Below are 15,226 nucleotides of genomic sequence, written 5' to 3'. Positions count from 1 at the left end.
CCAAAGAGCAGATAGCACTTCTTAAAGTATTTTTAATTCATTTAGACCTAACACATATACCTAGTATACTTAAATTATCCTCATCTTAGCAGTGAGCCTTCTCTAAAATAAATCACTGCAAAATTCAAAACCCCACATTACCAAATATTAGAATGATGTACAATAAAATTTGTCTTGCATTACAGAAGTATAATTCCATTAATTCCAGTAAAGATTATGAAATAACTAGGAAGATTTTGTTTTGTTTTGTTTAAAATACAACTAATGCTCCTCAGCTAGGAGGCAAAAAAAAAGAAAGAATGTAATTAAATACTGGTAATCAATCCTCTCCATGCTTCAGAAGCTCAAATGATATCATCTCATGTCATGAAACCTCTGCTATTTTTCTCTTTTCCAGTTACCTTTGCAGAGACATGTATAATTGCTAAAAGAGGTAGTATGCAAACTTACCATTGCCTGAGCTATACAGCTCTGACACAGCAATAAGAATTTATAAAATCTCTAAAATCACTAGTGCCTTGAAAACCTCTTTCAACACTTGGCAACTTTAAAAGAAATAAGCAAGGGCATCACTGCGCCTAAGTGCTCCCATTAATGGTAAGTTGGTGAGATGCATAAAATACATCTGAGCACCTCACAATCCATAATTAGAGTTATTTTTGCAACATACTAGAAAAGTAAAAAAGTAGCATCTGTCTTTTTATAGATGGGGAACTGAGGAACCTGGTATAATTGAGACGTATGCTTTAATTAGAGTGGCATAGGCACTGCATGATAGCAAGCTTATCACAGCGTGTCTGCTCCAGAAATACAAAACGCAAGTTTCTGAAGAAATGGGCTCAAAACTTACAATTGCCTAATTCAAGGACAGCATATCTTCTTCTAGACCAGGGGCAAAAGCAGAAGGTGTAACCTATAATTTGTCTTGTTTCCTCCCATCCCTTGCTGCCTGTTTTGCATGAGTTTACATACCCATTCTCTGCACTCGAATGTATTTATGAGAAGGGAGAGGAGAAATCTGATCCCAAATGTCATCCCCATTTGTCAGCAACTCCCTAACTACCAGGTAACTTACAGGTTTCACTGAGAAGGTTTGATCCACCCTGAGCTTCTTAATGCAGCCTCCAAGGAATCAAAGGTGAAGCCATCTAAGGGCCCATCGTCGCAGTTTTCTTTAAGATTACACATCTCCCTGTTCAATACGCTGAGTTATACTCACCTAAGCATGGAGCTGTTGACACAGTACTAGGGAGCGATTTATTCTGCAGGCTAATCTCTAACGAAATTAATAATTTTAAAATCTATAAATACTGTGTGACTATAGACTAACAAGCTATTAACATTACTATTGGAATTCAGCATTTTAAAAGATATATTATCACTTTGTTAGTTTTACAGGGGGGAAACTAGAAATGTTTTCTGGGAAAAGCAGGAACAATAAACCTTTCAGTAGAAGCCACTGAAAATGATTCAAATAATGTTTTTTACGCTAAATCAAGTATTTCCACCAGAAACGGAACAAGGAGGAAGCATAATGTGAGGGAGGTTGTGTCTCCATGCTCCTAATAGCAATGAAAGGGTCTTATTTATCTTGAGGTTCCAGTAAGGGATTCATTCCCTTTGTGAAGATACAGTTTTCAGGCAAACCTTGTGATTTACACCTCTGGTTTGAACTCTTTAGCTGACTGCTTACCCAGTGTTGAATACATGTAACTCTCCCAGGTAACACTGGGCGATTTTTTAAGGAAGAAACTTCATGCTCTTGCCCTGTTAAATAAAGGACTACATTAACAGAACATGGGCTCAGAGACAAATCTAGGCAGGATTATCAGAAACAGATATCAGACAGGTTGTGTGGCTCACTGTAAGGCACAGCTGACAACATCAACGCACTCAGCCATCACCCCAAGCCTGAAGCTGAAGCCTGGGAAAGCAAAGCGGACACCAATCTTGTTCTACCTTTTTTAGAATACAGGAATAGACAGGTTATAGATGAAAAATGGAGGCAATGCTTTCTTCCTCTGATCATGGACAATTTTTGAGGACAATGGGAGAGGAGCTTGGACCTTAGGTATGTTTATCACAGCATATTTGTTCAGTTCTTACAATAACCTTCCTGTTGAAAAGGACCAAAATAAAAATAATATAGGCCATACTCCTATAAATAAATTATTATTGTAATTTAATTATCTTTCAAACATTTTCTTTTAAGTTATTAACACTATTAACCAGCCTTTTGGTCTGGTTATATTAGGGCTGTCCTGGTTGCACTGTAACTTGCACAGTACGGTACTACCACACTAAATAAAGTTAGACACAAATTTGGAATGTACAAAATACATGACTTGATAACCTACAGTATTATGAAACCTTTTCCTAAGCAGGAGTTTAAAAATGTCTCTGGCAGTGTAATATTTATATCGCCACATTTTGTCAAGCACACATAGTAACACTTAAGTACTCAATTCAAACAGAAGCATAATCCGTGCAGAAGATCCTACCTTCTATGCTTGTTAATTCTCTTCCTTAAAGCTATTTTTTGATAAGGCAGTACACCTTTAGCGACAATCCATGGCTTAAGCCATGTGGCTCAGTGATTTTAAACTAGCGAATATGTGCAATAATCCTCTCGGCACTCTGTTACATAGACCTTGGTTCTGTTAAGAAACTGAATTTGTAGTAAGGACCTGTGTTTGCTGGATGTGACGGTCATGCCTGTGACACCACTGATCTCCAGTCAGAGCATGGTGCCTGTTCTACTGCAGTTACCCAGACAGCTGAACACACACGTGCAGATTCTGTGGTGCAGTCACGGTTTGTGGCACTCTTTGAAGAACATTCCCTCCTTAAGCCGAACCTTGAAGCCCAAACAGCAAAATTTACAATGTTTGGAATAGTTAAAAATGTTGCCCTTCAGTTACAGAAAATAGGGGTAAGCAGGGTGGAGTAGCCAGGGCACTGCGAAAGGCTCACTCTGATAGAAAATCTATCTTTCCAAAATTAAGAAAACATTTACAAGTAACCAGTATTATGGAGTAGTAGTTAATTCCCTACAAATCCAAATGAATGTGTGAGAAGACAGGGCTTCTTTTTCAGACTCAGAGAAGGATTTGTACGCCAAAAAGTATGTCTCTTTCCTGCTTCTGCCTGAAAGCTTTCCTTCAATTATGTTCTCAGACTGCCATGGTTAGATTACTACTAGCATTAGCTTATGAACAATCATCTGTGATCTATTGCTACAACACCTACAACTTCTGGAACTGGAAAAGACTGAAGAAATTGCAGGCTCTGTTTCCAGTTTAACAATGTTTTTCTGTATGATGCCCAGTGCAATTTTTGCAAAAGCATTAACAAAGTATTTTTGTCATTGTAGCATTTGATAAAAAATACATCACAATGTAGGCAAAGATTACTTTTCGAACATAAAGCAAAGTTTGCAGATAAGTGTATTATGGCATAATTCCTAATACTGCATTCAACACGTGATCTCTTCTTTCCTAATGAGTTCATTTATGCAGAGGGATAACATGATTCTTGGAATTTGTATCTAAAACAATTGTATAGTAATTCATTTACCTGTTAACTTCTTGATAAGAACTGATAAAAGATTTTAAAATGTTCATTCAGGATGATCAAGTCTGGAATAGAAACTCTTGTATTTGGTAGTAACAGTAAAGAATTTACAGTACTCACATAATAAATTACCTGGTCCCCAAGTGGAGCACTGGAGTTTAATAGAGAATGACTTTGACATGGTTGACAATATCTAAGAATACCAAGATACACAGTTAAAACAGCAGATGCCTGATGGGCTTCTTTATGGTCAGGGAAAAACCGAGTGATTCAATGATGCTATCTTCTCCTAAAAGTTTGTGACCAATTCATGAAAAATAACCTCTCAATCAAAGTTGGCCAGAGTGCCAAATTCCCCAAATTGCCAAAAGCTGGCTTCACTCAGTAATTTCTTTAAACGGCTTATGAAATTCTGCTCCCCCCAGAGTTGTATGGTTAGCAGCACAAGAGAGAATTCCACAGCTACAAATCTCAGCACCTCAGAGCTGGGGAAGTTAAACACTTAAATTATGGAAGTTTTTCTTCCTCACAATGGGAAGGATAAATGAAATCTTTGCTTCCTGTTCCCCAGGTTATAGGTATCAAGCTCCAGCTGACCGCTGGGAAAATTTCAGAGATCAATTATTCCTCCTGTAATGTTAAGTGCAGGTGTTAGCCAAGAGAAATTTCTCCTGGATGTGCTGACATCACTTTAGCCTGTAGGACTTCTTACATCATCACCTTCTCAAACAGCACTTTGATCCTCCCACAGTCAAAGTGGGTCAGTGACACAGAGTTTGTTGCAGCAGGTCTGTTTCCAAGTATGACCCATCAAGAGACACTAAACAGGGTGAGTCATATCAGCTATCTTGATTTTGTCACAACCTTTATCAGCTTTATAGCTACCATGAAACACTGATCTTTAGAATGGAAAAGACGGTAGCTGATGAAGTCAAGTCAGGGTTAAAAGTTAGTTATTACTGACAAAGGGCCCATAATATCAACTTTTTCCTTCTTTGACAGCAGGTCTCTCCAATAACAGCACAAGGAAAGGACCTGTTTCTGAATGAACGTACATGATTTTTTTTCCCTTGCATGAGCTGAGAAGAACTAAAGTGAAGATGCCTCTCTTGAGCAAGGGGTTGGATCAAGTGACCTCTAGAAATCCCTTCCAACATAACATTTTTCTACAACTCTGTGACAGCAATTCTTTCTCTCCTGCATGTCTCCCCTGCTAACTCATGAAGCTACGTAAAGCGACTGCATAGGCTCTGGGCATTGGTCTATACAGCAGCTAGCTCAGAGACAAACACTAATCTGTTAGGTGCTGTTTCAAGGTATTTTCACTCACCTTCTATGTCATCCACCACCCTTCATTTTTTGGTGACTGACACAGAAGGAGCCAACCTGGGAAAGGAGAGAAGCTAGGTGGGCAAGATACACATATTCCACAACAGCTGTATTTCCCTTCCCTATAAAACCTAGAACATAGCTTTGAATTTTCTGAACAGGATAACTTTTTTCAGCCAAGAGTGAAATATTAGGTTACAGGAGATAGGGCTATAAAAGTACCAGTTCACTGTTCAGTCAAAAAAATGCAAATCAAATCCCAGAAATCATTTAATGCAATCCTTTATTCACTATATTTATTTATAGCTGGATTTCCTTTAAAAAAAAAGACATGCTTTGTAACTGCAAACAGGGTTTGCTCATTTTCTACTACCTTTCTGAAACCCTGATGCCATTGACACAGGAAAGGGTTGCAAACCATTCTATCAATGAAGCAGGTGGATAAGCTTACTTGAGGGAGCTTACTTGTCTGCACAAGGCACAAGAGGTAATGTCCTCACTGTACTTCTGGTGGAGACTGCCCCATTACCATAGTGACTTCACCCCTATCACACCTGAGTTTATGCAAGCTTGAGAGTTGCATAAAACTTTGCCCTGCCCAACCAGTGTTCTTTCTGTGAACCTCTCTACGGGTATCCTTCTGCAGACCAGAAGGAAAGGCATAGAGATCTGTTGCAACTTGTCAACGATACACACAAATCACTACAAAACATAAATTAGAACAAAGGTATTCCAGTGCCTCACGCTGTACCTCATCACTTAAATGTGTTTCATCTCCAAGGACTGAATGCTAGAAACTATAACCACATTTACACTTGAGAACTTTGGTGGTCTAGCAACAAACGTAGCGACTTCAACATTGTATGCAGATATGCATCTATTTTTTCAGATATGTTTCACAATGACAATTCAGCTTTTGCTTGCATAACTTCAAATCCCCAAAGGTATATTTTACCCTTAGGTCCTGTTATGACTAGGGAAAATTGTTCTGCTTCACATTGTCTCTCTTTCCTTGGAACAGGATAATGTGGATCTTGGTGACCTGATGTTTTCACTCTGCTACCTTCCAACAGCTGGTAGACTAACTATTACAATAATAAAGGCAAGAAATTTAAAGGCAATGGATATCACAGGAGCATCAGGTAGGAATGAATTTAATGTTCAGTGTGGATTTCTGTCCCATTTCCCTCCTGAGTCACAGAACTCAGCACTGTCAATTCCCAGAATGATTTTTGAGAAGAGGGTTCTTATACTGCAAGCTCTTGAGTTACTTGAGTACAGGAGTTTCTGAGAAGTAAATAATATATTTTAGTTTGTTCTGTTGCAACCAACAGTTTAAAATAATCTGCTCTTAAAAAGACAGCAAGATTATTATCTCTAAAGCCACTGTGATTCAGAATAGCACGAGTTGGCCAAACTGCGTTCATAACACTGGGAATTTGTACAGCAGACCGTTATGGCTATGGCACAGAGGCAGACTGACCCTCTCTGACAGTCTCCAAGAGCCACTGAGCCAATTCCACTGTTGTTGGCACATGGACAAAACAGTGATCATCCCAGACTCCTTTCAGCAACCCTTTCAAAATTTGATGATGAAAACAAGAAACTAATGTAAATAAGAGTTCATAGATGACTTCTAAATACTAGCAGGGAGTTGTAGAGCTCCCAGAAAAGAGCTACAAAGAAATAGCTTTTTTTACTACATTCAGGAGTTTAAAAATAATTATAATTCTCTTGAGAAATATAAGCCACTAATTGTTACACTTTGAATTATATGCAACCATACATCAGTAAATCCCACTGTGTAAAATATTGTCATCTTCTGTCTGTCCTACAAATCTGTACAAGTAATTAGGCTGTTATAAATAGGCTGATACACAGGCTGTTGTATAAAACAGTCATGTATAACATGGTTCAATGGATATTTTAATACCCTTTGAGAAGTCGATACACAACAAGAAGCTTCTTGATCCTGAATTGTGCATTATAAGCAGTCGACCAGGTAAAGCTTTCAAAGCTCCACTGCCTCCCAGGCATTCCAAGGTAATAAAGAAGCTCAAATTCCAGTCAGGTCCAGGTGACTAATTCTGCAAGCAGGTATGGGCATACAAGAAGGCTGCTCCCTTCACTTTCCATTTATGTTTGCTTAAAAACAGCAAAAGAAAACCAACATTGTTCTTATGATTCACACAGATCCCTACGTGAAGGTTTCTTTAATGTGTGAAGGAAGGCGACTAAAGAAAAGAAAAACTTCCACCAAGAGGAATACCCTTAATCCCGTTTACAATGAAGCCATAGTCTTTGACGTCCCTCCAGAAAACATTGACCAAATTAACTTGTCGATAGCTGTTATGGATTATGACCGGTGAGATACCTGTAGCTGTAAAATAACATCATCTATTGGCTTATAAAATCTTGCACAGTAGATTTGCATCCAGAAACAAAGTTATCATTTTTTCCCAATAAATGGGAAACTAATGTCATGTTGACTTTGGTAGAAAACTAAAGTTTGGTAGAAGACTAAAATTTCTTTCTTGTATTGCCAGGCAGATTTTCCTTTCTAAACTTTAAAATACAGATTTGCATCCATAACTGACATAACTAAACTGCATATATGCTTACCAGAAATGAAATAACAACATATAATCAGACAGTCCACACACTGATGTTCTGTTTGTGCACAATTACTCTAACCCCTTAGACACACACCTCCATTTCTAAAATTGTGGCCTAGAGTTTACTTATATTTGCAACTAATTATAGAACACAGGCAAAGAACTTTTTACATTCTTCATGCAAAAATAAGAAACAAATGCACACAGACACACAGTGTATGCTATAATGGGGAAAATACTAAATTATTCTGATTAGTGGGAAATGCAAAAAGCAAACCTACGTATTTTATAGTTCATTACATTTTTCAGGCAAGAATTAATTCTAAAAATCTGTGATTAATGTTTCTAATGAAATATGTAAATGGTATGGTTCTAAAAGTAAAATTTTAAGAAAAAAATATTATGGAACATTTTCACAGTGTAGGTCACAATGAGGTCATTGGAGTATGTCAAGTAGGCAACGATGCAGAAAGTCTAGGTCGCGACCACTGGAACGAAATGCTCTCATACCCTCGGAAACCCATTGCTCACTGGCATCCTCTTGCAGAGGTAAGACTTTTATTTCTTGCTTCCCCATTCCTATAATTGTGAAAATTCTTCCATATGGCATTAGAAGTTGGATAAAATTTTATGAACAAAACCAAGATCCACATGCATGCACTGACTCCTAGAAAAGGGCTCGGAAACACCGATGTTAAAAGTCAAACATAACGTGCAAGTTAGGTCTGCTCCTTTCAGTTTTAGGGGGACAGAAAGTAATTAATGTCTTTAATATATTCATGAAAACATCAAACATTATACACTGGATTAAGGGTTTGGTTTTGTTTTTTAAATAGGCTCTTGGGTAACTTTCACTGATAATTGATATAAAGAAATGGACCTTGTTTACAGAACAACCAAGACCTATTTTTTTTTATATATAACAACCTAATCTGACTTCCTCCCTTGTAAGAATGTATCATCCATGCCACTAGCACATCTCAAGGGATGCCTAACTGCACTGAAAAAATGTTTAAGTGTCTCTGAAGATCTGAGGCGTTGATAAGAAGCCACACAATCAGAAAAGCTTTTCAAGGTTCCTATGTTTTTTTGTTTTGTTTTGTTTTGTTTTTTGTCTTTAGGGCCCTATTCAGCAGAAATGTTATGCAGGTCTTCTGCGCTTGGATGGCTGCCGAAGAGGCTTCCTCACCCTTTTAACCTATTCAGCAGAAATTTGGCATTCCTGTTGAACTCTTTCTTAGCCATATCCTCAGGGGCTATTCCACAGAGTCCAGTGGGGTAAAGATGTCCTTTTAATCCCTCCATCTAATCCTCTCCCCAGTACAGGGAATGCTAATCCTGATTCATGAGACACAAAAATTCATCTAAATGCTTCCTAAGAGTTACCGTGACTTACGTTTGTTGTTGTTATCACTGGCTAAAGTCAGGCAGTAATCCCAGTCAAAAGAAACTACTATGTTTATGAACAGCCACAATGTTACCCCCAATGCTGAAAGACAGGAAAGACCGTCATATTCATATCAAGCCACGAACAATGCCGTAAGCACCTAATATACAGAGGCAGGCAGTTCACAGCCTCTCTGCGTATACTTTATGCATCAGAGTGCAGCCCTGTTACCTGTTACTAGAATGCAACTGAGGACTTCGCCTACTTGGTTGTAAGCACTAGCCCTAGGCAGTTCCATAAATAGTTGTCGGGCAATAGGAAGATGCTACAAAATGGCAAAAATACCACAGTCTTGCCCTTTCTCCATAAGTAATTACATTTACTGGTGCTTTGGGACTACAGTAGCACAGTTTCAGCAGGGAGACCTTTGAGTCTTTGCAACAGGCTCTGTTGCAGTGGGAATGCACCATGTCTTTTCAGAGCATGGGTGCTGCCAACATGCAAGTATGCTGTAAAAGAAAATCGAGCAAAGTGGGGGAGCTCTGCCTATATCTTTGTGCCCTCAATGACAAGCTAGGTACTGGCTGAAGTGCCACACTTGAAATGCCTACCTGGGCATTTGGGAGCTGGGTTTAGAAAACACATCACCAAGCTCTCAGCTGTAGCCAAGCATTGATAGGAATGGCTTGACAAAGCATGTGAGGAGTAGTGTAACGGTTACTATTTCCCAGAATACGAGAAGTGTCTCTTAGCAGAAGTTGTCTACATCCTTATATCCAACCTGTCTTCCCTCTTTGATAAATTTTATTGCAGCCAGAGCCCACAATTAGGTTTTGACAGCTCTTCCCTTTTTACAGGCATCCTGTTCTTTTCATACATGCCTGGCTAACTTCTTTAGATTTCATTACTGTGGATTGCTTTTCATGTCACTGAGCTAAACAGAGACATATTTTTTTCCTTCCCAGGAATCAAGTGGGGGAGGGTGTCCAGCGCATCCAGGCTGTGCAGAGAAATATATACACAGCATATCATTTTGGTTCCTGAATCAGGATTAGACTCAGCGAGAGCTTCTGGAACCTCTGTGGCCACAGCCATAGGACCCTGAATATTTGCTGAATAGGACCCTCAGTCTTCTACTGTGTGAAGAGCTATTGGTTTCAAGTAGCGTAATGTTATCCACTTGTAGCATTAATTCTCCAGCTGACACTATTGTTACTGATAGATTATTTGTATGGTTGTAAGCATTACCCAAATTCAAGTCATAATTTCTGTTCATTAGAATAACCCAGGTTTTACAAGCAACATGATAGCAATGGAAACCAACAAATATGGGAAGCAGCAACAAATATGGTTCTTGTATTTGCAAAAAAGGTGCAGCATTGTGAATGGATAGCTTTCTAAATTTTTTTTTTCAAGAATGATTGCCATCAGACATTTATTTTTTGATGACAAGTTGCGTCCTCAGTCTCACTTGGTGCCTCCTTCCACCTTACAAGAAAACAAATTAATAATGTTCTTTGCAGAAATCCTTCAAATCTGAAAAGCTGAAAAAAAGTTCTTTTGGGTGAGAACAAGATACATATGTTATTTGTAATGACAGTATGTTCTTTTAGAAAGAAGATAACCATCTGTATAACATGGAGGCTGTTAGTCCTCAACCTCTGTAGATGATTTTCCAATCAATGTTTCTTAGTTGTGTCCATGTCACTGCAAAAATTTGGAAGCGTATCACAGGCAGCTCTACTCTATCATACACACAAGCGCACACATGTGCGTGTATGTGCACACACACACCCAATGTCATTTTAAAATGCTGTTCCAAATATACAGTGCCTGTGAAGTCTTTCTTTATTATTTGTAGTAGAATTAACAGGGCTATCTTACATGATGGTGTATTGTAAATGCTGTGAAATTCTGACCATTAAAAAAAAAAAAAAATCAAAGCACTGAACACTTTCACATGCTGAAATCTATGCCCCAGAACAAGGGCCCCTGGGATAAATTTTTGCCGCTTATTTAGCCATGCATGGACTTCTCTCTTCCTTCAAACTTTTCTAGAGAGAACTTGATTCAGGTTTTTACATGGGGATTTTTATTTTAAAAATGCAAATGCAAAGTATGTGTATTTTATACCATCTAGTTGTCTGCTACATACTTACACATAGGGAGCCCTTGTCTTTATATATAGTTCAGATAAGTTTATGTATACACACATTGCTTCATATCTTGTATGTGTTGAATGCTCACCAAGCATTTTAGTTTCCAATTTTGCTGACACAAATATTCATGCACAGATTGAAGAACATATTTGAAATTTTGATCCAAAATCTGAAAAATTAGTCTTATAACCGATCAATTGAGGATCTTCCAGAAAATCAGAATTGCTAATGGGTAAAGCACAGCTTGGCACTTGCAGGAAATCTTGGATGTGTTGTAAATGTGTGCTGCAGCTATAAAGCAGAAGTCCTGTAAGTACAGTGGTTTTAAAAAATCTCATGCCATGCTATGGAGAATACAGCTACCACATACAAGGATACGCCTGGCAAACTAAACAACTCTTCAAAACCTGCCCAAGCAAAATTTCAGATGGGTAACTGGGCATTTCCAGAAGAACGAAAAATACAGGTATAAAGTTGCCCTGGCAAAACTATTTCACTACACTTTCAACAGAAGCTTTCTATCAGCAGGCCAGTGATACAATACAATGTTCATATCTGTTCGTGCATGATCCTCACTTCAGGCAAAATCCTGCACTCTTTACTCAGGCCCGTCTCCCGGGAGTCAACATCAGGAGATGTGCATGAGCAAAGAAGGAGGACCTGTTCCTTTGGAGTAGAGTTCTTTGATTTCCTGGACAAATCATTACACATGCGTCCCTGCCTGGAATGCAGAGCAAGCAGCCGCACGCTCTCCCACTGCAATGTTAGCAACAGTAGCTTCTGTAAAAAGGAAAACACCCATGCAGCAGGCTCATTTTGGGTCCATGGAAGAGTGCAGAAGCCTTTCTAAGATTTGTCTCTAGCAACTCAAAGGGGCATCAACTGAAAAGTAGTGTCATTATAATTGCCCAGTGTTCTTTATTTTATTACCATACTCAGTTTATTTAATGCTCAAGGGTCTAGCATCAAAAGAATGACTTTGAACACAGTTCTATTAAAAAAAAAAGAAATCTCTGTTCAGTGAGCATTTAAAGTGGAATCCAGCACACCTCAAAAGCTTAGGGATGAGGAAGAAAACCTAATTTTTTATTACATTCTCCTAATTCTTGCTGACTCATGACTTGCAAACTGTTACTCAGGCTGTGGCATTACTATGTGCTTTTTACAAATATCTGCTTTATCACAGCAGTGCATATATGGAATGATAGCTATTTTCTATATTTGGATACTTCACTCTTCACCTTTATATTCCACTTGACCAATGCTGTTCCCTAGACCTGAAATATTTTCATGTTATGGTTCTGGTGGGCCAGTGCACTGCTGCTGTCTTTGGACTGTAGTACAGTAATACAACAGCACACTGGAACGAACAGAGGATCTACTGCTACAAAATCACCTGGAAACCCAGAGAAAACTATGATCCCAATACTGTTCAGTCTTTCTTGTCTGAACTATGATTCTCAGAGGTAAATCAGTAGAAGGCTCACAAGAGTAATTTGAATCTGCAACCCTCATTTTTTTTCTTTCTTGTGAATGCATAATTACACTGTATGACAAGTATCGTAATTCTAAAATAGAAAAGGAAATCCCTTAGAAATGCATCTCGGCAAGATTTTAATCCCGCTTCACTCATTAACGATGTGCTATTAAACTGTTACTTTTAGTTTTCCATAAGAAGCCACCATTTCAGGTGTTGTTTTATGAAAAAGCAGTGAGTGTCAATGGGAAAGCCTTCCAAGCTACTGACACTGAGGCAGAGTATAATGGGCAGTTGTGTGATATTCCCATGCCAAAATACTCACAGCACAACCCTTCTGCAGTTGAGTGCTCAAATATTTATCTGTTTCCACTGAAATCACAAGACATTGAAAACATTTCCATTCTCTTTTGTTTCATTTTTCCCTGTAAATAATCCTGGCAGTGGACAAACACACATGCATCTCAATCTGCAGAAGCTACCAGAACAGAAAGCAAATGTAGTGTGAAAGACCCAGTGCTCAAACCATTCCTACCAGTCAATACACACTTCAGCTTCCTATGCCAGCAGATCCATAAAACAGCAAAGCAGTACATATGAGAAATTTGTTACATAGAGGTCCAATTTTACTACCAGTAAGGGAACGGCTGGTTCAATCCAAAGTGAAACAACAGCAAAGGGCAACACAAAAGAATGAAAAATAAGAGGTTGTTTCAGTCCACCCTTCTTGGCTTGAGGGGATAGTTGTTGGGGTTTTTTGGTTGTTTTTGTTCTTTGTTTTTTTGGTTTGGTTTCGTTTCATTTGTGTGTTTTTAAACACCAAACATGATACGTAGCTATATTAACATGAGCACCCAAAGTCAGAGGTACAAGAGACATATTTAGATGTTTATCACTTGGCAACATTAGAGCACTGAGGGGACCTATTTGCCATTGAAAAAAAACCCCTGCAAACTCTCTCTTAGTTTAAAAGTAACAAACAATAAATAGGAAGGGAGAAAGAGGATTGGAAATTGGTTGAAAACTCTGTTTGACCCAGTTAGAAATCTGTCTGAAATTACTTTACTTTAATGCATTTTGTTTGAACAGAAAGAAGTGAAAAAACAGAGACTCAATCTGAAGTGTCATCAATTAAATGCTTTCTTCCCTTTAGAACAGTGCATTGTCAAATGATTACATCTCAGTATCAAGTGAGAAAACAACGGCTTTCTTATCTACAAGGAAAAAAGCATGTAGAGAAAGTAATCCACAATACAGTAGAATTTAATAGAAGCCCTCTGTGCTGGGAAAAATGGCAGCAGGACAGATTTCATAACAGTGTCACCTTGGATCTTGCTGTGATTAGTGCAAGGCCTTGTTTGCAACCATAATTCTGTTCTGAAGTGACAGCCTTACAATATGTGACCCAAGCTGTGCAAGGTGTGAATTATCTTGTAAGGGCACTGCACATTCAGGGCTGACTAGTTTCAAGAGCTGCATTTACAGTTAATTTCTAATACAGTGGGTTGGGCAAGGAACTACAGCTGGAAGTTCTCCAGGGTCCTGCAGTTCTCTGAAAGGACCTCCATCTCCTTGAAGGTCCGTAAAGTGCACTAATCCAGATGGCCGTGATGGATACTATTCAGGAAAGGTATCATCAGGACATACCTCAACTGCTGACCGAAGGCAGGACACGTGGCACAGAGGGGAAGATGACATGAGGACTTGTAAGCATCCGGGCTGTTTGTTTGTTTGTTTGTTTTGTCTGGGTTTTTTAGTTCCTCCTTCTTTTGCTCAAACGTAGACATTGTAAAACTGGAATGTTTTACTCAGTTGCATGCTGGCCAGCTGTCATTTTTAATACCCATTGCAAAGGTGCGTGAAGAGAGGTGTGTTGTTTTGGTATACTTTTGGTTTTAATGACACATGAACTTTATACTATGCTTTATTATTTCTTGTTCAATAGTCCTGGTATCTCTATGTTTCATATCTAATTTTGGAGAGTAGAGCCATACCTGTATCAAGGCTCTCTCGATTAGGTGGGCATTTTGTTCGTTTCGTAGAAATAATGCATGATTCCTTTTGCAGTGATGGTTTGAGGGACAAAAAATTTCTTAATTTTATAATATGTATTACAATCTTCTAAACACAGGTAAAAATGTACCGTGATTTATTTATATAAATCTAGTCTGAACAAATAAGTTTTGATCTTAATAAAAACTCTGTAAGAAATTGTGCAATTGTAACTTATTACTATTTTGTATTTAGTATATTAAAGTTCAATTCATTATTCAGAAAGACAGCAAACACTTCGGAAATGTTTTAACTCAATTCTTCTCCATAGATGTTGTGTTTTGATAAAATAAATGAAACCAGCGAGACAAAGCTGTTAACATGATAGTTACTTTACAGCACTCAAACATAATTTGGGGGTTTTGAAACCTCCTCTTGTTTTGTCCCATGGCCACAATCATCATTACAGAAAGACTTTTAGAGATATCAAACATGAATCTCATATATACTTAATATTAAGAAGAAAATCAAGAAGCTACTTGCTTCAATCAAGAAGCTTCTACCAAGTGACAGTGTGTTAAATTACCAAAATTAGTATTTAGCATGGCAGGCTAGCAAAATTAGCAATCCTCCTGTCAACACCTGACATGTAGCTCAGGGAAATTCCCAGGGGTCCCCTGGCAGAGCCCAGAAA

General features: G+C 38.3%; 1 protein-coding gene across 1 annotated transcript in view; it reads left to right on the top strand.

Annotated features, from left to right (window-relative positions):
- The window catches only part of SYT9 (synaptotagmin 9), a 33,080-nt gene extending 24,334 nt beyond the window's left edge, over positions 1–8,746 (top strand). The window contains 4 exon segments of the mRNA XM_019474514.1: positions 5,924–6,044; positions 7,096–7,267; positions 7,937–8,066; positions 8,639–8,746. Coding sequence (XP_019330059.1) covers positions 5,924–6,044; positions 7,096–7,267; positions 7,937–8,066; positions 8,639–8,746 — 531 coding nt within the window.
- The last annotated feature ends 6,480 nt before the right edge of the window (positions 8,747–15,226 follow it).

This window comes from Aptenodytes forsteri, unplaced genomic scaffold (genome assembly GCF_000699145.1).
Source record: "Aptenodytes forsteri isolate BGI_AS27 unplaced genomic scaffold, ASM69914v1 Scaffold8, whole genome shotgun sequence".
Lineage (NCBI taxonomy): Eukaryota > Metazoa > Chordata > Aves > Sphenisciformes > Spheniscidae > Aptenodytes > Aptenodytes forsteri.
This window is presented reverse-complemented; position numbering and strand designations above follow the sequence as displayed.